Raw genomic sequence first — 24,099 nt, 5'->3', positions numbered from 1 at the left:
TGCAGGCTGTTTGTATATATATTGAAGGTGTGCATGTGGTCAGGGTTTTGATTTTTATTAATATTTGCTCTTTTGGCAGATAGTTGAACTTTGTCATTTTTGGAGTATATACTTGCATAAGAGGTGCATAGCATTTCCGGATAACTCCTCCTACAGTTTGAATGCCAAGAATTTTTCACTTTGCAGGCTTTTGTACATATATTGAAGGTGTGCATGTGGTCAGGGTTTTGTTATTTTTTTAATATTTGCTCTTTTGGGAGATAGTTGAACTTTGTCATTTTTGGAGTATTTATTTGTATAAGAGGTAGTCCTACAGTGAACCACAAACCTATGTGCTCCCATGCTCAACTTTGTGTATTTTAAAATAAAACTTTGCATCTGCGGGGGCATCATTTGTGTCTCCCAGTCACAATTATATCTCAAAGAAAGTCTCACATTGACTTTGTTATAAAACAGTTACTTCAGAGTGGATTTTTTTGGGGGGTGGAGGAAGGGGGGGCATCACTTTGTCTAGTTTGTTCTTGGTTCTTGGTTTATAGTCTTGTTTGAATGAGAAAAGCATAGCATTTAGGGACTTATAATATATATTTAAACATATTGCATGATAACCAATGCATTTATCAAGTTAATGATATATTTCCTCAGATATCCTTCCATTAATCCGAAAGCTGTTACTCTCGAAAAAGCAAAGCAGTTTTATGATGATGTGCAAGACGATTACAGTGAAGACGTTGTTTCTCCTGCTAAAAGGATTAAACGAAGTAAGTGGCATGTATATGTTTTATTGTTTAAAGAAAAGAATTCACAGAAAGGCGTGTTTTTGGAGACAAAAGGACACAACTTGAAGTGTTTACTCATTTAAAAACCATGAGCTATAAATTTTAACTTTTGTTGTTTTAAAGTTAGACGAATAGAAGGTTTATTCTCCTTAAGCTGATTTTGTTTGTCTAAGTGCAAAGTGGCCAACTGAGGTCAATAATTTGTGTCTTTATATGTTCCCTGTCTTTTTATTTTCACGTATTTGAAATTGATGTATATGGCAATTATGATCAGTTATGTTACTGATTTGAATATAAAAATAAGGAGATGTGGTATGATTGCCAATGAGACAACTACCCTTATGGAAAAATAAGGCTTCTTGCAAATATTTGCGGCAATGTTGCTGCAAATATTTGCGGCAATATTGCTGCAAATATTCATTTTTCGTATGCAAATTAGTTTTCTTGCAAACAGTTGCTGCAATATTGCCGCAACAATTTGCGGCAATATTGCAGCAAATGTTTGCGGGAAAATCAGTAGCTATGATTGTTGCAGCAATATTGCGGCAAATTCATTAGCTGCAATGTTGCAGCAATATTGCAGGAAAATTAATTTCTTGCAATATTGCAGCAATATTGCAGCAAGTCTTTCAACAATTTCAGTTGAAAAATTAGGAATTAAAAACTAAGCATTTAAAAAAGTATGATTTAATAATAAAACAAAATTTTCTCTGTCCTCTATAGGTTGTTGTGTTACATATCTGTGTATCCTTTAGTTCTGTTTCTCTGTATTCACTGTCCTTAAAGTTGAATTTTCTGATTTCAAATACTGCAAAATAAAAGTTGAAGAATTTAGCATACATTAAAAGAATAACTAAACATTATAAAGATATAAAGATATAAGTTACTACTATATATTGTAAATTCTGGACTTGTAAAATGAAAATAACTCTTTATAAAGAGATGATTACAGACCAATTTTTCCAGCATTTGTTTCACTTAAAGGGTCAATGTCTAAAAGTTATCAAGTCCTTCTAGAAATTGCATATTACTATACATTTAACCTTATGCCAGTACTAGGTTGTTATTGCTTTTTTGAATATTTGTTTTTCATTGAACTATAACATAATTGGTCTTGTCTATTCTTTAAAATTTTTGTGATTAGTTGTGTATATATAAAAGCTAAATATTGTTGCCATTTGTTGAAAGACCTCTTATTGGCAGTCAAATCACAGATCTCTAATTTAATACCAAACTGCTTTTATTAGAAGATTTCTTGTTTCAATTTAAGTAATGTACTTTCTAAAACATATAGTCTTAAATAGATTTAAAAAAAAATATCTCCTGACTTACACAATTTTAATAATATTCATGTGCATAAATCTATTGTCTTATACAAATTTGTCAACTCTATTAAGTTAAGAAAACTCTTTGAATATCACTATTTTGAACTGTAAGAGCAAGCACTTATTCAAAATGGTGGACATTCAACTCCATTGTACTTACCAAAAGATGTTATCCAAATTATGTGTAAACAACAATCTTCCTAAATCCAAGAGTCATGTCAACTGAAGGCTATCATATGCACTATCCAGTGTCAATAGAATTAATTGGAACTTTTGGATCTAAATCCATTGTAAAATTCATATTACTTTGTTCATGATAGAAGACATCTTTGTTTGTTGTATGCATGTTCATGTCCAGTTCAAATTTTGAATATGTTGATCAAGGTTGCTTAGGGTATTGTGACAGTGTGATCCCTTTGAAATTTGCCCCTAATTATAAATATCAATTGCCTAAATCTTGAATATTTGTTATATATTATAATAAAAAAATAATTATATATATATTTTTTTTTTTATCTTTGATGTTATAAGTTATAATGGAAATATATACAAAGAAGAAATGCTCTACCCTTAATTTGGCCTCAAACTCTGTGTACATTAATTTATGGTACTTCCTGTCTTTACCACTACACAGAGATAAATTGAAACCAGATGGCACATTACATTTCTATCACCAGCTCATATTACTAATTGAGATGAGAAAGATAATTTGTGTATACATAGTTTTAAAATAATGATACTAGAAATTAAACAAAATGCAACCTGCAGGTGAGGCTAAATTCATTTGATGGAAAATATTAGAATTAAAAATATTGTTCATAGAAAAATGTCACAAAAAATTGACAAAAAAGCATAATAATACATGTAGAACAAAAATTATTATGACTCAATTATTTAGATTAAACTTGTTGAAATAAATACCAAAGTATTCTTGAAATTCTTTCCTTACAAAATATCATATAAATGTGACGTACAGTTTAGGAATTCTAAAAATATAAGCATTGTTATTTGAAGATTTATTTAAAATAAATTATTCAAATATCCAGATATTTCTGAGTAAAATAATTTATGATGACAACAAATTTAGATAGTTAGAAGTATCCATAACCAAATGTTCAAAGAAACAATATGTTGTGTATTATTTGAACCTTAAATCTTAAAACAAATAATCATATGTAATATTTTAAAATGCTTGAAATATTGGTGCAAACTATCTGATTGTCTGACATTATTAAAGAAACTTTTCTTGCAAAGTTGTTGCAAAAAGTCATTCCTTAAATAATAAAAGAAAAGGTTCCTGCAACTTTCTAGCAAACAAATTCTTTCTTGCAACATTGCAGCAAACTTGCTGCAATTTTCTTGCAAACAAATTTTGTTGCAGTAACATTGCGAGAATGTTGCAGGTAGCTGCGACAACCTGCAACTTTCTTGCAAACACTTCTTGCAAACAAATTTGTTTGCTGCAATATTGCCGCTATATTGTTGCAATATTGCAGCAAACTTTTCATTTCTGTAAGGGTATCCACCCAAGTTAAAATGAAGTGGATGTAAGCAATTATAGGCAAACGTACGGCCTTCAACAATGAGAAAAACCCACACCGTATAGTCGGCTATAAAAGGCCCCGACATGACAAATATGAAACAATTCAATTGAGAAAACTAATGGCCTAATTTATAACAAAACAATTTACGATAAACAAATATGACAGACATAATCCAACGACAACCACTGAACTACAGGCTCCTGACTTGGGACAGGCACATAAAGAATGTGGCGGGGTTAAACATGTTTGTGAGCGCTCAACCCACCCCTTACCTGGGACAGCACAACATAAGAACAAACTATAAAAATCAGTTGAAAAAGGCTGAACTCATCAGGTCGATACAATAATAAAAACATCAAACAAAAACAAAAACAAAAACACAGACAGGACGTGGCAGGGTATATATCTATCCCTCATCCCTAACAACAAAAAAGACACGAAGTACAGATCTGAGAGAACTCGCAGTTACTGACAACTAGTTCAAAGACAATAACAACTAATAAAAAAATTCATGTGTCTAAGACTAAAAGTTCGGTACACTTGTTTTCCTTATATGTTTCTTTCAGTGATAATTAGTTCAAATAATTAAAAATGGAAATGAAAATTACCCAAACAATAATGACAATGATTACAACCTAAGAAGGTAGAGGAAGTTAGCCAAAACAAGATAGACTAATACGAGGACTCAGAAGTACATGTGACATAATCCTTATTCAGTCCATTAATACATTCAGTTTGCACTTCAGCAATATTAACAGTACGTAAATTATAACAATACTAGTGGGATATATACCATATGTTATTTATAATTTTCACAACCGCTCAATAAAAATTCTCCTTTACTTTTGATTTTATGAAGTGGTTGTAGTGATTTCGTCCCATAATTTATATCGTATCCTTTATCCAACCCACCATTTTTTCTTAAAATGTCTTGTACCAAGTCAGGAATATGGCAGTTGTTATCTACAGTCCGTTTCTATGTATGTTGGCGTTTGCTTTTGTCGTATTTCTCAGTGTTTCTGTTGTTCTGTTGTTTTCCTCTTATAGTTGATGTGTTTCCCTCGGGTTTAGTTTGTTACCCAGATTTGTTTTTTTCTTATTCGAATTATGACGATTGAACAATGGTATACTACTGTTGCCTTTATTTATTTTCCAGTAGAAACTATAGTATGATGTATTTGACTTCTATTTAATTTATAGATTGCTGAAATTGATGAATTAAGGATTCTTCATTTTTATTTTAGATGATGAACCAGTGGAATTCCATGATCTACTTCAATGGTGTCAGAAAGTGCTAGAAAAACACACACATTTATATATCAAAGACCTGACTACTTCCTGGAGAAGTGGATGTGAAATCGGATGTTTGATCCATGTTTTTCGTCCACATTTGATGTATGTATTTACAACAATTACAGCAGTACGATTTCAATAATTATAATATTAACTTTTTAACATTAACTGGTTAAATTTGGTGTAGGAAATAAACACGTTTTCCTTCTTTTTTATCATAACGAGCAAATATTTATGACTAGTACTTAAGAATGTATTTTTAAAGTATGTGATTACATGACTGAGACTCCTGTCAGTATAACTATATCCCTTTAAGCATGTACATATTTGGTTATTATTTTCCTGTAGACAAATGAAGGATTTGGATCCATCAAATCCCTTCAGGAGTATGGAAATGGTAGTTAACATAGCACAACGAGAACTTGGGATATATCCTGTTATTACTGTTTCTAAAATGGTGAATTGTTTATCTGAAAATGAGGTAGAGATGGCATCGTATCTATCCCAGTTTTACCAGCTGTTTTATGATGAGCCTATTTCTGAGATGATATCTTATGATAACAGTGGAACGAGCAATACAACAACTAGCATCACAGAAACAAATATTGTAAAACCAAGGAATGGTAGATTTGATTTTCCAATGGAAAAAGTAAGTAAACGTATAAATCTGTTTTTCAATTCAGTCTTCAAGACAACGTAATGTTTGTAACTATGACAAGTATTACAATAATTGTAGCTCATTCAAATTATTCAATAGCTAAAAAAACAATATGATTAAAACTGTTCTTAACTAAGACTGATCCAAAATTGCATTAAAGTTAAATAGGAAATAGTTAGCGAAAGTTCTAATTCTATTGTTGTATGTACTATGCAGATTTGATTGTTAGTGAAAAGTTAACGTTAAAGCTGGAGCATAAAACCTCATAGCAAAATAAAAGTAAAAGACTATAAATATATGACACAGCAGACAATAAAAAAACTGTTAACACATGCTACAGTTTACTCTTTAGCGGAAGGTTAACGCTTTTACAGAAAGTCCTTTTTCTGATACTATTGCTTTGAAGAAAGGCGTGATTGAAGCTTCCCAAAGGATTGACAGATCGTAACATGTTTAAAAATATAACGACACTACATAGACAATCATAAAGAGTTTCATTTCAGTTTCATTTTTTCCAGTGGCAAGTCCAAACTGCAAAATAACTTCTGATAATTCACAGATGTTAACTGACTGTAGGCAAAGTGTTTTAACCTAACTGATTTTATTACAGTGCAATTGGATATACTGATTGTCCACGAACTTTAAGATCATCTCGCATAATGCACGATGACCTATTTTCGTGAACTTTAGGTTCTGTTATATTTAAAATATTCAAATTCAAAAGAAAACAAAAGGGACGTCATGGAATAAGAACGGAAATTGTAACCCCCAAAAGACTACACTTTAGGATTATGAGTGTCTTTAAGACCATGATGTGAATATTAACATTAAAGCATAAGGAACGACCTCAAAATAAAACATTGTGAAAGGTTCGCAATAAACGATGAACAATTTATATGACCTAATATGAAAACGAAAATTGAATTACACAAAATGAAAATACAGCTGTTCAATTTCAAGTACAGTTCAAATAGTTTTGGTATTCTAATCTCGCCTCTTATCCTACTGCAGATGCACAATATACTTTGTTCAATTACAGAAAGAAACTGTTGAAACAGCTAATGATATTTGCTACCTTTGCAAAAAGGAATTATTCATTCTGGAAAGACTTAGTGTGGAAAGTGTGTTTTGTCATCGCGCATGTCTGAAATGTGAACGATGTCATTGTGAATTGAATCTCGAAAACTATAGAACACAAACATCATCTAAAGGAAGAGGTAATTGTTTTTGGAAAAGAACATAAATGGTCATTAATTAATATTTTTCAAAGCTTTACACGTTCCAATTCTGGTGGAAAAGGCAGCTTCTGAATTTTTGTTTGCCCCAGAAAATTGCCTGCCATACAAATGTTCTTTCTGTAGGTCAAATATGATTAAAACGAATACAAAGAAAGTGGATTAAATGACACAATAAAGCCAAACAATGTATATATCAATATCCCGTCTTCAACAATAGAAAAGTGTCTATATAATATTTCTAGATTTTAGTCACCATGATTCAAGACAAGTAGTTCATACTGAAATAAAACAATACTTGCAGAAATCTGCAATGCAAGGAACATAAAACTCTCACAGCATAAAAAATACTGACATAACATAACAAACCAGCTACTAAATTCCTGACTCCGAACAGGTACACGAACATAATTATTGGTTAAATAGTTGTTTAACACTAAATAATGCCATCTTTAGCTCCACCAGCGGAATGACAAAGGTTACAAAGAAGAATACACCCTAACATCGATCATGAAAATGTAGTCAATATCAGGATATTCGTGACGCCCTATCCAATATGGAATTGCAATAAAAATGGAACTTTTATAAACTTGTTATATTTTTTGCATCCAAACCAACTTAATATTTGTTATGTAGACTGCTAAATAGCTGAGTCAGTAAATGAAATATACCGCATAAATCTTAAAATACAAATTCCAATGATGTTATTTGCAGTTGACCAAAGGAATAACATTGCATCAATAAACCAAGCAATACACCAGCATACACGAATAAGCATCAATCATTATTTAAAATTGTTATGATCCTGAATTCAAATATTAAAGAAAAACATAAATAACAAATTGAAAAAAGATATTCAATAACTGTTTGTAATATTAACATATAATTTCCAATACTAGTACTAGTGGTCTATTTAGAATAGTTTCATGTGAAATAATTTATATATTCTGCCAATTTCGTTTTATATCTGAATGATTTCAATGATTATTTTTATTTCTTTTGTTGATTAAAGTAAGGTTTTTCTGTCCAAAGCATGCCGGACCAAACGCAAAGTTTACACAGTCCATCAGGAAACGTCCATCTCAAGTCTTGGATGTAAGGTTTTTAATTTATTAACAGACCATCAACACTATAAATACAGACTTATTTTATTCAGGCAAAAACCCGATTCGTTATTATACAATAAAACATCAACGAATCCTTGTTCTGACATGCATATAAATAAAACGATTTTATGGCAGTAAATGTAATACGCAATAACAAAGTCATATGTGCATCCACGAACATGTATAAAAATAAGAAAAATAACAGGATGTCTAGTGCAGATAAAAATCATTACATGACAAATGACAGACTATACAATGGCCAGACTATACAATGGCCAAAAAAAGGAGGAGAAACACACAGTATTGGACAATGCATATCGATTAAGTTACATAAACAAGATAAAGTCGATTATTATTTCAGATAAGATACCTAACTACAAATTCATTGTCATCAGAAAGCAACGACATGAAATGCATGATCAAACTACACATCGTATGTCATATGTTTCCCTCGACTGACAAGCAAACAAACAGTCAAACGAATAGATAGTTATAATTTCATGCATACCATGCATGATAATTAATCAAATAAATAATTATGATTGGTGTCAAATTTGGCGATTATATCTTACACAAAGATATCTACACATATTATTTAGATGACATAATTTTCAAATACGTGAATACCTTTTTAATCAATAATATAAATAGCAATTACATATGACTTCGAGATATTATGTTCCTATTGTGAGAGCATCATCAAATAAGGTAAAGACAGAGAAACCTAAGTTGTCTCAATATTTCTCTGATTTGCTCTTTTGTTTGCCGAATATGTTTTAAAAAATGATAACATTAACGATACCATGTTTGCACCAGATGCGCAGAGGAAAATTAATGTCAATCTTCAGTAATGCTCCGAGTCCAAAACATTTTAAAATCCAAAAGATTTACATATAACATGTATAAGATCAGCTCGTATGATTATGTAATGTATAATTTGTGCAAAGATAGAAACAAGTTTAAAAAGGTGAAAATAAGGAATGCAGGAAGAAGATAGAATTCAGATAGTGGTAAAACAATTGTCAGCGACACTGCCCTTTCAAATATTGTAAAGAAAAGTATTAAATGTATAATTTTAACATTGATATGTTTGCATTAAGATAAGTGCAATGATATATGATTTTGAATTGGCAGTCCGGAATTATTTTATGTACTTTACATGTGTTCCTTTTGAATAAATATATTCATGTTTAGAAAGAACAATTCTTGTAATTTTTGTAAAGCTATGATTCTAAGGAAAAAGCATAACAGTTTTAGCAATCACCATATAATGTATAATAATAATTATTATACAGACAACCAATGAGCCTCAACCTCTAAAAGACAGATCTAATATTGCAAACACAGACAGACTACCAAAACGTTCAGGTATAGTATCCTATACTCATTTGAATGCAAATTGTAATCAGTAGTATACATGTGGAATTCTATTGGCCAGTAACAAAATATAAAGTTCACGTTAGAAGAAATTATTCTATATGGTACATTCTCTATATAAACAAATTACACAATTGTCAGCTATTATTTTTTCGAAACGTCAGGTGTGAAAATATTTGATACCATACCCGATTAAAGATACATCCACCAACTATTTACTACCACAAATTTACCGTTTTTACAGGAAGAAATATAACATGAAAAATCAAATGTCAAAAATAAAAGTTTGGAATACAAATATTGTTTCGCAGTATGGATAACCAAATGTTAGATGTTGACTAACCGTATGCTTTATCCTCTACAAGCCAAACATAAATCTTTCTTGTTATGGAATCTATATATATATGCTTCAAATGTAAGGAATATAAAAGAAAATTGAATATCAAAATTTGCCAAACTATAATGTATTTGTATATCTAAAAAAACATCATATGTATTTTCACGTTGGAAATATCGCTGTTGACTTCCACCAATCTGACAAAGAACAACTAATTTGAAAACCTCCTAATTGTATCACATATATAAAAGCCGCTTGAATTCCAACTAACTAGAAAGTCAGTGATACCGACCCTTTTGTCGTGCAATATGAATATCTTTATTTGGTTCACTGAAAATATATATTTAGTAATTGTTTAGTAAAACATACTGATATTTTATTTAATAGAAAAACCAAAAATTCCGCCAAGGCCGGACTTCTTAGCACGAAGAGTAACATCGGCGTCAATACGGAGAAAAGACTTCTACAATACTGCAGATGATAACAAAGAAGTAGAAACGGAAGATAAAATATTTGAGCATAATTTTGGTGCATCTGTTCGATGCGGAATGGGTACATTTAGCATAAAACTACCAGAATCTGATGAGGATGAGGATGATAAGTCTTCAAGGTATTTTGCACTCATACCACATCTTCTTATTTCTATGTATAGGTGGCATACCTTTATAAAGTTATTGTTATTCGCTCTGCAGTTAAATGTTATGCTCTGTGTAATGAACAGTCAACAAGGTCATGTTTTTGTCTAACTCCTTATTACGTCTTTACACTAGATTCTTTGGATAAGAACTGATTGATATTTTAGCATGGTTTATTTGTAAGTTGGAATTGCCTGTCCCAATTCAGGATCCTGTAATTCAGTGGTTGTAATGATTGCTGTGTGACATATTTGTTCTTCGGTTTTTGGTTTTAGCATAAACCAGGCCGTTGATTTTCTCCTTTGAATTTACACTTTGCCAGTTTAGGGCCTGTTATAGTAAACTATATATATGGGACTTGAGGGCCGAACAGTGACCTTAATATGTATATATCCTCGCACTTTGATCCCCTGTGGATATACGTCTCGTTGGCAATCATACCGCATTCTTATTTATATAAATGAAAGAAAAAGCCTTGTCCACATTTAAGCAGAAAGACTAATGGCAGACCACACAAATCTTATAAAAAAAAACTATAAGAGAGGCGAAGGATACCAAAGGGACATTCAAACTCATAAGTCGAAAACAAACTGACAACGCCATAGCTAGAAAAAAAACACAAACAGACGAACAACAGTGCATAAAACAACATAGAAAGCCAAAGACTTAGCAACACGAACCCCACCAAAATTTGGATGTGATCTCAGGTTCTCCGGAAGGGTAAGCAGATCCTGCTCCACATGTGGCACCTGCTCATGTAAGTACAAGTCCGGTGATATGACAATCAAAATCCCTCTGGATATTCACAAGTGCTCGTAAAGGATAACCATTTCCACTATTGGACACCATCGTGTTGCTCAGTACAAGTAAACTTGGCAACAAATTTCTTTATAAAATAAACAAGAAAATGGGGCATATCCGACTTTGGTTAGTTATACTGTCAACAAAGTGTAAGGTAATAATTAATGGTCGTACAAGTAATCTTGAATGAAATTAGCTGGTCTCTTTTGTCCACAATGTGTCAAGTTAAATTATACAAGTGAGAGGTTTAATCCACCATTTTCTACATAAGGAAATGCCTGTACCAAGTCAGGAATATGACAGTTGTTTTCCATTGGATTGATGTGTTTGAGTTTTTAATTTTGCCAATTGATAAGGGACTCTCCGTTTTGAATTTTCCTTGGAGTTCAGAACTTTTGTTATTTTACTTTTTACACATCGTATAAATATATTTCAGTGAGAGCAGTGATAATGATATTGAAGAAAGACTTGAAGCTACGTTAGGACCGAACATTGATAAACATATGACAATTAAAGATGCTTCACAGTTGTGGAAAACCTTGAAAAGAGATACAAAGCAACGTAGCATAATAAAGCATTTACATGATATTTCAGCTGAAACTGGTAAGAAAAGTAGTAGTACATGCATATAATAAGAATACGATATTATGAGTAGATGTCAAAAGGAAAGCACTTCTCGAAGGACATCTAAATGACAACGTGTGGTCTTATACACTAGTTATTGCATATGTTTCATGATTAAACCCCATAAATTATCATGATTAAACCCCATACATTATCATGATTTTATACTTGATTTCTGTAAAATGATTTTTAAACTGAACTTTACATTCAGTAGATGTTTTGGCGTGTCTACTATTCAGTCCATTCTGTTGCAACTGTTATTTCAATCATTCATATTATAACAGACAAGGTATTCAGTGTAGCTTAGTTCAATTATCTGAGTTGATTAAGTTGAAAAACAGAATTCGATATTATGTATGTACCTTTAACTGTGCAGATGATGCAGTTTAAATAGATATAGGAAGATGTGGTATGAGTGCCAATGAGACAACTCTCCATCCAAGTTACAATTTATAAAAGTAAACCATTATAAAACCTGTTTAAAAAGAGAGGAGGAGATACCAAAAGAATAATCAAGCTCATAAGCCGAAAAATAATTTATTAAGCCATAGTAAAAAAAGAAAAAACGATCAAATGTCAAACAACAGTATACAAAACACAATATAGAAAGGTAAAGACTGAGAAACACCAACCCTACCAATCCTTGGGATAATCTCAGTTGCTCAGGAAGGGTACGCAGATCCTGCTCCAAAATTGGCACCCGTCGTTTTGCTCATCGTGATCATGTAAGTTCTAACCCAGTGATTAGTCTAATCGGATATGTCACATTCGATATGATTACAAACACATAATGTGGTTGTTTTTGTTAGCCAGTTTGAAGGAGATTTCCGCAAAGTACCAGTGGTTGCTTATGTCTGTATTTTCCCTTCGACTTACCCTATTCATACGTTCATTGTATAAATCAAAGACAGTGCTCTGTAGTAATAATTGGAACTATTAAACATGTATGCTTTTCTGCAACATATTTCATACACTAAATTATTGTAGACTCAGCAGCGGATCCAAGTCAACAAAGAGTCAATATACGACAAAATAGAAGTGATAAAGAACGTGAAACAATTCAAGAGGATGAAAACGAGGTAGGCACGAGACCCTTTAGAAATTATATACGGTAATAGAAAAATTATAATTAAATTGAAATCGTTAAATAAAGTTTCTTATGATTGCTTTAATAACATTTTATAGAAGTTAAAACTTAATCTAACATCACATATTTTAAATAGTTTGAATTTAAGCTTCTTCATATCATTGCTTAATATAGAATGAACATATAAGTGAATACGTTGCGTAGTGTTTAAACTACATGTAGCTAATTGCATTTTAAGATTGTCTAAACATGGTACTGTGTATTTTACAATACATTAAAATCTGAGCAAAGTCTGAAAGTTTGCAACACACAAGTCTAACAATTCTAACATATACCAAAATTAACCTTAAACATTTACAGTTTTCTACCCCTCTGAAAATACAGTTTTAGGGGTATCTAATCTTTATGTATGTTTGTGTGCCTTGAAAACGCATTTCATTATGAGCTGAATGATTATTGATGAAACTCAATAGAGTTACAGAACACTACCTGAGACTGATCATACTGAAAAATACTCCCAGTACGACATGTTAAAGATCGAATATTCGGGACGGGATTTGTGTGTGTGAAGTCACTCACAGTTATAGTTTGCCAAGAAGTTGAAAAGTTAGAAAATAAAAGTGTGATGGTTAATTATTTCAAATTTGACAAAATTGATAGCTTAACATGTATGTTTTGTTTGATGATTGAAATATACAACTTCTCAACGAAAATCTGTTTCTCTTTTAAAATAAAAGTATATTGCAAGTATATCCGATGTAATTCTTTACATACTAGGAATTAGAAGGCACAATCAGTGCTGCTTCAGAAACGGACAGTTCTAATGTATACCTACCTGATGAAAAGCAGTCCAGTGAAAACAGAAAATCAAGCAAAAATGAAGAAATGTTAGAAAAAGCTATTAAGGACTTAAACAGAGAATCTAGGGATTTTGATGATAGAAGATATAAATTTTCTGCAACTTGTTATCGACCTAAGAGCAAAGGCTTTGACAAAGGTAACACATATTGTTTTTACTTTATTTGTATTATGATTGCTGTCTCATTGACATTTAAACCAGATCATTAATGAAAAACCCAGTTTAAAGAAACCCTCTTTTTTCAACAGTTTCACAACCAACAAGTATCTATACACAAATATAGGTATGAACTTTACGAAAGTATATTGATGTTCGTTGAGATGACAATGGTTCAGGTATAAACAGACTAAAATGGGGGTAAAAACGTCTAAAAGTTTATATGAACGATTTCTTCAAGATCTACCAAAATCAAATTAAGTCTGAAAATATTAAATTAAGGAATTTTACCTAGATCTATTGTTTTTAATAATGATATTTTTTATCTTTCCGTAGATTTTTATTTTCAGTTAATTTCTATATAAATGACTATTTAGGATCAAACATGCATTTGCAATTACCCTTATAAGTTGTTATTTGACGATTTGGTTATAATTGAAACGGCTCATTATTGATATAAAACCATTATATAATATCATTTGTTTCTAAATAAGTACATATTATAAAAAGAAATATTAACTACTCGGCTGCAATAGACCATTATTAACTATAGTAGAGAAGAATGCACATAAGATATGCCATTCGAACATCATATTATTTGGAGCACTTTTTTTATGTCGTCTGCAACCAACTTTGGCGATAAGAGTTAAGTGTGCTTTTTCTGTCGACGACGTCAACATTTGTTAGTGTTCGTAATTAAGTCAGTTAAAACGGAATTCGAAATCAATCGTAAGATAATGATTAATGGTATGAAGTTGTATATATATATATTTCAGAAAAAAAACCCATATGAACGAATATCTTTGTTTTTGTTTTCACTGAAACATATGATATTGGCTTCAAAACACATATCTCCTTTTTATTTACAATAACCTTTATGCATAACACTTGATTTTAATTGTCTAAAGCCAAATGCATGAAACATATTAAAGGGTATTACAATAAACAAAATGAGATAACAGAAAGTACAAATAATATGATATGTTCTTGACAGGCCCTGCATCAAATCAACCCACAAAAGGCATCCGGCGTAACAGGCCACAGGTAAGTACGAATAACTTAGTACATATGATGTTAATTTTCTAAGATACATGTCAAATTAGTGTTTCACCGAGAGCATAGCTTGGTATCCAATGGACACATATATTTGTATTTTGTTTTTATCTATATTGTATAATAAAGACTGTTAAATAAAATTGGTACCTTATAAACATGATAAAAATAATTTCGTTAGAATACATAATTGTTTGTACTACTAAAGTGAAGAAGTTATGAATATACTTTTTTGCTGATCTCTCACTGTCTAATATAACTATCATTAATAGTTTTAATGGGTAATACAAATGCAAGTGTTCTGCAATGATAACATCTATGTCATTTGATGTGACATTTGGTTGTTAGGGTGTGCACTTCTTAAAGGAAAGATAGACAATGGTATTCATTAGGCCTACTTTGATGGTAATTTATACTTAAATTTTTCATTTGGGTCTCAATAAAAGTTGTGATGATATCATCTACAAATTAGTATATATGGGAAAAATTTAAAGCAGTACAGTTATATTAATATAGTTAAGATGTCATATAGAATAATTGTCTCTCACCATTTTCATTTTCGTGAAAATAAACATATCTTATACAATTTAACACAAATGTTGTTTTATAGTAATGCCGTTAACAAAAGAGTCCGATTTTAAGGGTCAATCATACAGCGTTAGAAGGCAAAATTCAAGTAAATAAAAAAAACCAAAAAAAACCACTGTTAGGAGTATGATACAAACAAAAATAAATAAACACAATAGCAGTTTTGAACACTATGTTTTAGTTGAAACGATCCGACTCTGATCAGACGGAAGTGAGGCATGCTCAGCGTGTCCAACTTGCTGCCAGAAAGCTTGCTATACAAAGGCAGCAAAACAAATTATTCATGGCTCAGGAAATCAAACGGCAACTAGAAGAAGCAGAAGTGGAGCTTTGCAGGGTAGAACAACAGGGAGTTGAGATAGAAAAGCAGCTGAAAGAAAACACTGAAAGTAAGCAAACATTTCATATGCTAAATTTTATTTATCAACTTCCTGTTTACCAAATACTAAATTTTTTCTTACACATAATTACAATAAAGGACATTTTCGTCACATTTCTCAGTAACAAGCCAGAGCTTCTTCATGTTCTTTGATTTTGGTACCAAGTTTTATGTGTGCATATTGTAACGTGTGACATGTTTTCATAGCTATCATCACACATCTACTACCAGTCTATCGTGGTTTACAAGGCATGAATTTGATTTAAAGAATACACATAGAAATAAGATAATAAATAACATGAATAAGGCTTACTATACTATCTAATGGTCATAACACAGATTTTAATATTTTAGTTTTGGAAGAGAATAAACAAAGTTTGCGACGACAGTTGTGTTCATTGTACTGTCGGCGACAAAAGTTATTACAGTATGAAGCCGAATTACGATCAGCTAAGTATGTGAATATATTTGATAAAATAACATTGATATGTAGTTTGTCACAAATAAGAAATGTACATATTAATTTAGGCCGTGATGAGCTGTCATGTAAAATTTGAACTATATCAAACTCCAGACACACTAATCATTCAAGTCCTACTTTTTTTTAACTCTACAGACACACAGAAAGCGTTACCATTCTTGTGGAATTATACAAATATTACATAATATTTCAAATTTGCTTCTACAAAATCTTATAGTTTAAACACTATTATACTACCTTAAATTTAGATAAAAAATAAAACGTTTTCTTCAGTTTTTGCAGTTAAAATATCTATGGCATCTCAGTTTGATACATAAATCATGACTGTGATATTTGTTATTTGTTCTATTCATTTCAATTTTTTTAATATTTAGTATGCTTTTTGCAGCGAACAATTTGTACCACCAAGTCAAAAAGAAGAAATTTGTGAAATAAGTCCTCGTGATAGTGATAGCTCTAGCGAGGAAGAAGAATACATGTATGTAGAAAAGTCTGACTCTCCAGAGTTTGGAAGTGACCATGTAACAAGGGAGGCAAGTGACGAGGCAGTAAAACGAGACAAGATGATTGACATACAGGACCCATCGGAAATAAAAAATGGCGTAAACGAAGTGGCTCCAAAAATTATCTCCACAGATACATATCTACAGAGAGTCATTAGTACTAAAGCTGATTTGAAATCCACGCCTAAGATCTCAGAAGAAGAAAGTCAATCCCAAGCTACTGGTGGAGATATTTTGTCTGCTGATATTGAAAGTATGCAATGAATCAAAAAAAAATTTAGACAAAATGCGGACTACCCTTCATGAATGAAAAATGAATGTGACAAACAATGTGTATTTATTATAAATAACGTTTATAATAGTTTCACAGTACGGTAAATGGGATCTTCTGTCTTTGATATTCGAGGTTTTACCATATCTCCAGAAAGATTTTTTTAATTATTTTAATTTTAACTTTATAATCGTTTTTGTTGTCCTCTACTTAATTTTGCCGCTTTTTCTCTCCGAATATTGAATACGAGCAAAGCGTTTGGGATGCAGCAAGTGTTTTTCATTTTTTTCTGGCTCTAGCAGTTGCATATATATCCATTTTAATTTCTTATTATTTTTTTTTTTTATTTTTTTTTATTTTTATTTTTTTATTTCCAACAATTAAAACATATACATGACGTACATACAATATAATACATGTAAGATATATACAATGTCATTATTATAAATACATAATTTGAAATATTTGAAATTTTCTATAGAACAGATATCAAAAGAAAAAAGTTCAAAAAATATAAAAATTAATAAATTACTAATTATTACAAATATTCATTTTAGCTGCTACTTAACATACATTTTTTGTGTACCAATGTAATTTTTTCTTTTTTTTTTTCAGAACTTACATTTGTTGATGTATTTACAACTGGAACTCAGAATTGGGAATGCCCGTTTTGTACACTTCATAATGACGACACAAACAGCTTTTGTGATGCCTGTGAAGGTAAGATGAATTATATTAATTTTGTTCATGGAATTGAAGTACAAAATTTATTTACTTAACACGTAGATTTATAAGATTACAACTATTGTTGGTTTTCATTGTATAATCACCTGTACCATAAAGCCCTGAACTTCATTGCAAAAAGCACGAGTTGTCTATCCGTACTGTCATTTTGTTCTTGTAATCATAAGAAACATATTTCATACAAAACCTTCTCAAAGACATAACGATAAAAGATATATTGTTAAGTTCGTTAATTTAACTTTCGGATATATTGATTATATCCTGTCACTCAACAATACCCATTTCAGTGAGTGCATCTCATATTTCCCAGTTAAAATGATATTGAGGACACTACCGAAACTAGAAGGTCTGCTTTATATCTTGGCCTTTTCCTCGATACTGACACATATAAACAACTTCAAAATAGAATCCATGAAAATCGTGATGATTTCATTTTTTCATTGTCAACTTCCAATTTCGCGACAGATGAAATATAATTTGTCCTATCGTATGTCGTTTACATATCTAAATTGATACGTAACGCATGTGCATGCATGTTCACACTTTGCACTGATTTCATTAGCAATGGTATGATCGTCATATAATTCCTGATTGTGTCATTTTGACTTTGGGGAGTTTCGCATGGTAGGTGATGTATGCTAAACACTAGATGTATGCAAATATCGAGACGGCTACTCTGTCCTCGACGAACTTAGTATCACTCTTTTTTTACTTCATGTGATTTCCTCATTTTATCATGCATCGACAAACATGAGAGCATGTCTAGTAACCGCTCGACTCTGTCCGTCCTTCCGTCTGTCCTTTAGTTTTCTTGGCTTCTTTTTTGAAGGGAATGATTTTATATTTGTTATGGTGCTTGATATTGATGTGTTTTAGTGTGTAAGCAATTTTTTCGTCCGCCGTGCTGCCACTTCTTATTTGAAACAGTTTGAAATTTTACAAAACTCGCTGTACAAGAAATATTGTCGTCAGAGTTTTGCTTCATTATAAATGATTTGATTTTGATTTTTTGTGTTTTAACGCCACTTTTAAGCACCGCTTTTGGGCTATTTCGTGGCGGCCAGTTTTTATTGGTGGAGGAAGCCGGAGTGCCCGGAGAAAACCACCGACCTTCGATAGGAAAACTGACAATCCTAGTCAATTAAGATTGGAGTCGAGTGCACCCGCACGAGCGGGGTTCGAACTCACAACCTTAGTGTTGACTGGCTAGTGATTACAGAAGTAACTACCTAGACCACTCGGCCACCGAGGCCCTATTATAAATGCAACCTCAATTAATTACATGCAGAGACGCAAATCCAGACCCGGTATTGGTCTTGTGTGTTAATTATCTTGATTTATTTTCTGAATCGATTTATGAAATTCGGTCGACTGCTGTTATAATTCATATCGAGTTGATGTAATAGGTGATTTCTGACCTGTACAACATAATTTCTGATTTCGGCAAAAGTTAGACTTATTCATTATTATCTGTTTAACACTGCCTCATGACATATGGGCTATCTCCGGGTGCAGCTTGGCAATGGAAAGTTAAAAAGAAGATAAGAAAGAGTCCGTAGACATGAGTGAAGCTTTCAAACTTTTGGTCTTAGGTATACCCCGATGAAAGGTATAACAAAAATATGTGTTGTCTACAGGAACATTGGTTTCGCACTTTCTGATTTTTTTATTGTGTCATACTAGATGGCATCTGTCCAAAAATGATTTAATTTCCCCATATTTTTTAAACACTAAATAAATATAAAAAAACCATGGACAAACACACTATTTTTATGAAAATAACCATGCATTGCACATGTTGCATTCAACATTGTCATACCAGCTCAAATTAAGTATTATAAAGTAAAGAACTAAACGAATTGTTTGCTTTTTATATGGATTAAACATATTTTAAGGAGTGTATTGATTTGTCAACTGGACCGATTTACTAATGAATGAATATCTCATGTAAAGGTTGTGAGTGATATGGTCCAGTTTTACACATCAATAATGTACGAAAATCAACTCAATGCGATGGAAAATACCGTTATCAAAATGTTGTAGAACGATGGGCGACCAGCTGGCAGCTGCCAACCGTTTCTGTGCAATAACATGCTATTCAAATTTTAATATGTTGTTACTAATTACAAAATGGGGTTCATGTTCGATATAAAAGATTTTCATTTCAACCGTTCTGGAGTAATGGTGCTTGATAGATTGGAAAACAGAACGTTATTTCGACTCCATGCATTTACTTATGAACCATTCAACCAATGCTTTTAAATTTTGATGTGAACTGCGAACGATGACAAAAAGAAGATCAAGTTCGATATTGACGTCTTTAACTTTTACTGTTCTGGAGTTATGTGCCTTCATAGATTTGACAAAATACCCACTTAAGTTCATTTCGACATGTAATACATGTAACATATAAACATTCAACCAATGGTTTTCAAATTTTAATATGTTGTTACTGATGACAAAATGACGGCTAAGTTTGATATTGACTATTTTCACTTTTACCGTTCAGGACATATGGTCATTGAAAATAGGTACATAGCGTGACAGGTCAGGCAAGCCTGAAAGCGCCATACATTAGTATAAATCAATCAGTTTGATTCGCGATATCTGTCCTCTTAAGTTAAAAATTGGTCACCTTCAAATCAAGGAAGACCCGGTTTGCTGGCAATTTGACAGCTTATTCCATGTTGAAAAATACAATAGTCATTACCAATATTTAAGGAATGACTGTAATATGTTTTCTGTCTATGGAGAAATAACATAAAAAATGTGGTGCACACTGAATAACCCGCGTAGCTGTTTATTTTAAAGTGTGCACCACATTTTTAATGTTATTTCGAATAGACAGAAAAAATATTACAGTCATTTCTTATAATTTAATTCTAAATTCCATTTTAAACCGGAGTAAACCATGAAAAAACGTTGATGACGTCACGGTCACATGACAAAATTATGTCTATGAGCTGATAAACAAAACAACGTCAGCCAATCGGAAGACGCGTTACATCCAAAATTAAATTATTAGCTAATATGGTCGAATGCATTCGCAGAACTTAAATTCAAATATATGAGAACAAAAATTGTAAAAAGGATGAGGTAATCATTGATTAAATTATTTTAATTTGTTTTGTATTTAAGTTTGTTTTGTATTTATAGCTTGGAAATGTAGCATGTGTACCTATGTAAACGACACCAGAAGAAAGAAATGTGAAATGTGCTACAACAATAAACCACAACTTGATGTCATCCAAAACGAATTACGTGAATCAGATGCTTAGCTTTTCTTATTCAAATTTAATGTCATTATACAAGATGGGTCAGAACTAATCGGAGAGTATTATTTCGTATATGTATCTGAAAACATGTATGAATTTGTGTGATGAGCAGTCGATCATTTGTAACATTACAGTAATGTTGTCTTTCTTGTATCAAAATTCATTAACCTACTTTGTGTTCTACAGTCGGAAGTCTTGAAGTCATTACTATTAACTGTCAAGATTATTGTAGCTCAGATATTCACAAAAGGTGTTTAATTCATACAAATGCTGACCTTGTTTTTGCTAAAAGGCGAATCATTTGATTTCGTCATATGTTTCCGATTTGTATGAAGACAACCAATTTGTATGAATAAAACCCAATATTCTAAAATCAACGGCTTTAAATGTTTATTAAATGAACACATTTTTTACACATTGTTCGTGTTCTAAGTTAGTTTTTGAATATCGTACCAAAATATCACTTTGCAACTCCTCTGACAACGTTTGACTTGAGGGTCTCATACTTGGTAACTTTGTTTGCCATCAGCTGCAGTTAACCATATCTTATCTTCATTTTAAACCATTCTGACGGATGTGGGACTGTTTTGAATATTCTAACACAATGACAACTTGTGAATCACTCTGAGAACGGTTGACAGAACGCTATATGTTCGAAAGGTTTGTTTGCCTGCATGTCTAAAAGACCATCTTGTGTCGTCATTTTGTTTCGATCATATTGACAGGATGTTCTTGAACTCGTAACTTTTTTCTATCCTATCACAGTGACACCTTCTGAACGCAGCTTCTCTGAGACAATTTGACAGAAAGCTCTCACACTTGTTAGATATGTTTCTCATTATGTGTTGCTGACCTTAATTTACCATCACTCTGATTCGATGTTGTAAAGGGACCGAGTAATTGCACTTTGTCCATTTTTTAACTGAAGAAATCAGTAGAATATAAAAAATATAAAGATGTGGTATAATTGCCAATAAGACAACTCTTTGCTTACTTAAGTACACATCCTTTGACAGTTTATTTCTATAGGTCGCATTCAAGGAGGATTTGATTACGACAATTGGAACATATCCATCGTTCAACTTCACCACTTGGAACTCTTGGTTTAATAGCTTCCTTGTAAGCAGCAATCGTCATCAAGAAAATCATGATACGAAATGCAAGCTCTGAAACATCGTACTAACTGGTATATATTCTCCATATGCAAGCGCTGCTGGAATTTTGCTACATAAAACTGAAAAGTTCACAATTGGAAAGCTGAAATCATATCTTCTGTTGTAAATGTTGGTTGTCAACCGAACGTCAATTGTTAATTTATAGATGTAGGTCAAGATATGAGACAGACTCAACTGTATCTGTTGTATCCTTTATTTCAAGTTCAATGGGGTAGATGCGTTCAACTTAACCACCACACTTTGAATTATTTAGCGGGAGGACATTTTTATAGCGGAACATGAAGTTAAAAGATATGCTAGCTTCTTTTCACACTTCCTAAATAAGTCCTATATAAAGTCTGCATAGTAAGAATAAAGGAACAAGTCGACAAGACGAGGGCACATATGTTTCCTATGGGACAGTTGTAGACAAAACACGTCCTCCAATCGTTGCAAATATGTTGTCCATCAAGAAATCAAGCATCTTGATTATGTCAGTTTCAGAGATTTTTTGTTTGAATCAGAGTGATGTTTTACAAAGTACGGTTTATCCCTCCGTAAGGCAAGATGTTTGAATCTACGTTAGCGATTCCGAAGGACCGAGGGAATCGCAGGAACGAAAGGATCAAGAACGAGTACTTTGGCAGGGTAAGCATTTCATGCTATGTATGCCTCACCCGTCATGCGAATTCACATTCGACCAAACGGCCACAATCGGGAATAGGACACAATTGGTTAAATAATCATATAAAGGCCAACGACTTTACTGGTATCTGAAGAAGTAAAACAGTGGAAACATGTCGCTAGTTAGACACCAACCTAAAAACGGGCAACCAATTCGTGAGTGTGACCGGAAAACTTATGTAGTGTCAATTTCAGTCTTCCTTTCTCATATAGCTTTGTTGGAGAAGTTTTTGTGTAAGGAGCACACTCCTAATAATGAAGTCTGTATAGTGTGGAGATGCACGAGCGTAACGTATTAACTCAGATTGTTAAACGTCACAGGCGGACTTAACTGTATTTACTTGACCCGTTGATTATGAAATGTACATGTATATGCGTGTAGAAATACATTTGATTCTACATGTATTACAGGTTAAATTTAATATCTCTCATGCAATTTTTGATTTGTAAAACTAATTAGGTACAGTGTGCATCAATATTAACATGATAAAAAAAAACACAATGCATTTACATTTTTGGATGCATAAGTATATCATGTATATGATTTGTTTGGTCTTGCACAATGCTATTAAAGGTCCAAGATTAACAAATAACTTAATCTAAGTCAATATCGTAAACATATTATACTGCTTAAACGTAAACGCCGGGTTTAACTGTTCCATATCAGATTTCTCAGGTATTATCCCATGACTTGCCTTTAACAATGCTGTTATAATCAAAACATTATCTCAATATAAAGGTTCTTGGTCAGCTTCAATGACATAGTTATTATCATATCATCTTTTTAGCTTCACTAGAATCAAAGGTAATAAGATACCGAGGCATCATCAAACATATCAAAGTGTTCCAGTTTTTCAATATTATCATTTAAAACGCTTGCTTTACTGGGTTTTAAGTGTCGATTGATTCTGCAACATTTGTTTTTTTTCACTTTGTAAAACGGTAACAGTGAGTATTGAAAAAAAACATTTCCAAATGAACTATACAATTTTAGGAATTTGCGTTATTTGTATTTATCAGTTTGTCCAAACATTGTTTTTGTACTGTCTTATTAGCGTATATATCTAATATCTGCGATATCATATACGTGTTCATTTGATAATTTTTCCGTAAGTCTCTGTTCAAAATTGATTAGCTTATTAGTAAGTGGT

General features: G+C 32.0%; 1 protein-coding gene and 1 long non-coding RNA gene across 2 annotated transcripts in view; one reads left to right on the top strand and one right to left on the bottom strand.

Annotated features, from left to right (window-relative positions):
* The window catches only part of LOC127703211 (F-actin-monooxygenase MICAL2-like), a 42,732-nt gene extending 21,209 nt beyond the window's left edge, over positions 1-21,523 (top strand). Inside the window, exons 9-24 of the mRNA XM_052207737.1 lie at positions 646-761; positions 4,893-5,043; positions 5,290-5,590; positions 6,639-6,816; positions 7,847-7,929; positions 9,236-9,308; positions 10,042-10,264; positions 11,527-11,693; positions 12,702-12,793; positions 13,579-13,798; positions 14,811-14,860; positions 15,639-15,846; positions 16,191-16,290; positions 16,706-17,073; positions 17,707-17,811; positions 20,992-21,523. Coding sequence (XP_052063697.1) covers positions 646-761; positions 4,893-5,043; positions 5,290-5,590; positions 6,639-6,816; positions 7,847-7,929; positions 9,236-9,308; positions 10,042-10,264; positions 11,527-11,693; positions 12,702-12,793; positions 13,579-13,798; positions 14,811-14,860; positions 15,639-15,846; positions 16,191-16,290; positions 16,706-17,073; positions 17,707-17,811; positions 20,992-21,113 — 2,557 coding nt within the window. The 3' untranslated portion in view covers positions 21,114-21,523. The remainder of the gene's footprint in view (positions 1-645; positions 762-4,892; positions 5,044-5,289; positions 5,591-6,638; positions 6,817-7,846; positions 7,930-9,235; positions 9,309-10,041; positions 10,265-11,526; positions 11,694-12,701; positions 12,794-13,578; positions 13,799-14,810; positions 14,861-15,638; positions 15,847-16,190; positions 16,291-16,705; positions 17,074-17,706; positions 17,812-20,991) is intronic.
* On the bottom strand, positions 1,451-3,160 carry LOC127703232 (uncharacterized). Its single transcript, XR_007982832.1, has 2 exons — positions 2,265-3,160; positions 1,451-1,587 (listed from the first exon to the last, which is right to left on the bottom strand). It is a non-coding gene; the product is annotated as an uncharacterized LOC127703232 (long non-coding RNA).
* Positions 21,524-24,099: the final 2,576 nt, after the last annotated feature.

The sequence above is a fragment of the Mytilus californianus genome, unplaced genomic scaffold (genome assembly GCF_021869535.1).
Source record: "Mytilus californianus isolate M0D057914Y unplaced genomic scaffold, xbMytCali1.0.p SCAF_5, whole genome shotgun sequence".
NCBI classification, from domain to species: domain Eukaryota; kingdom Metazoa; phylum Mollusca; class Bivalvia; order Mytilida; family Mytilidae; genus Mytilus; species Mytilus californianus.
This window is presented reverse-complemented; position numbering and strand designations above follow the sequence as displayed.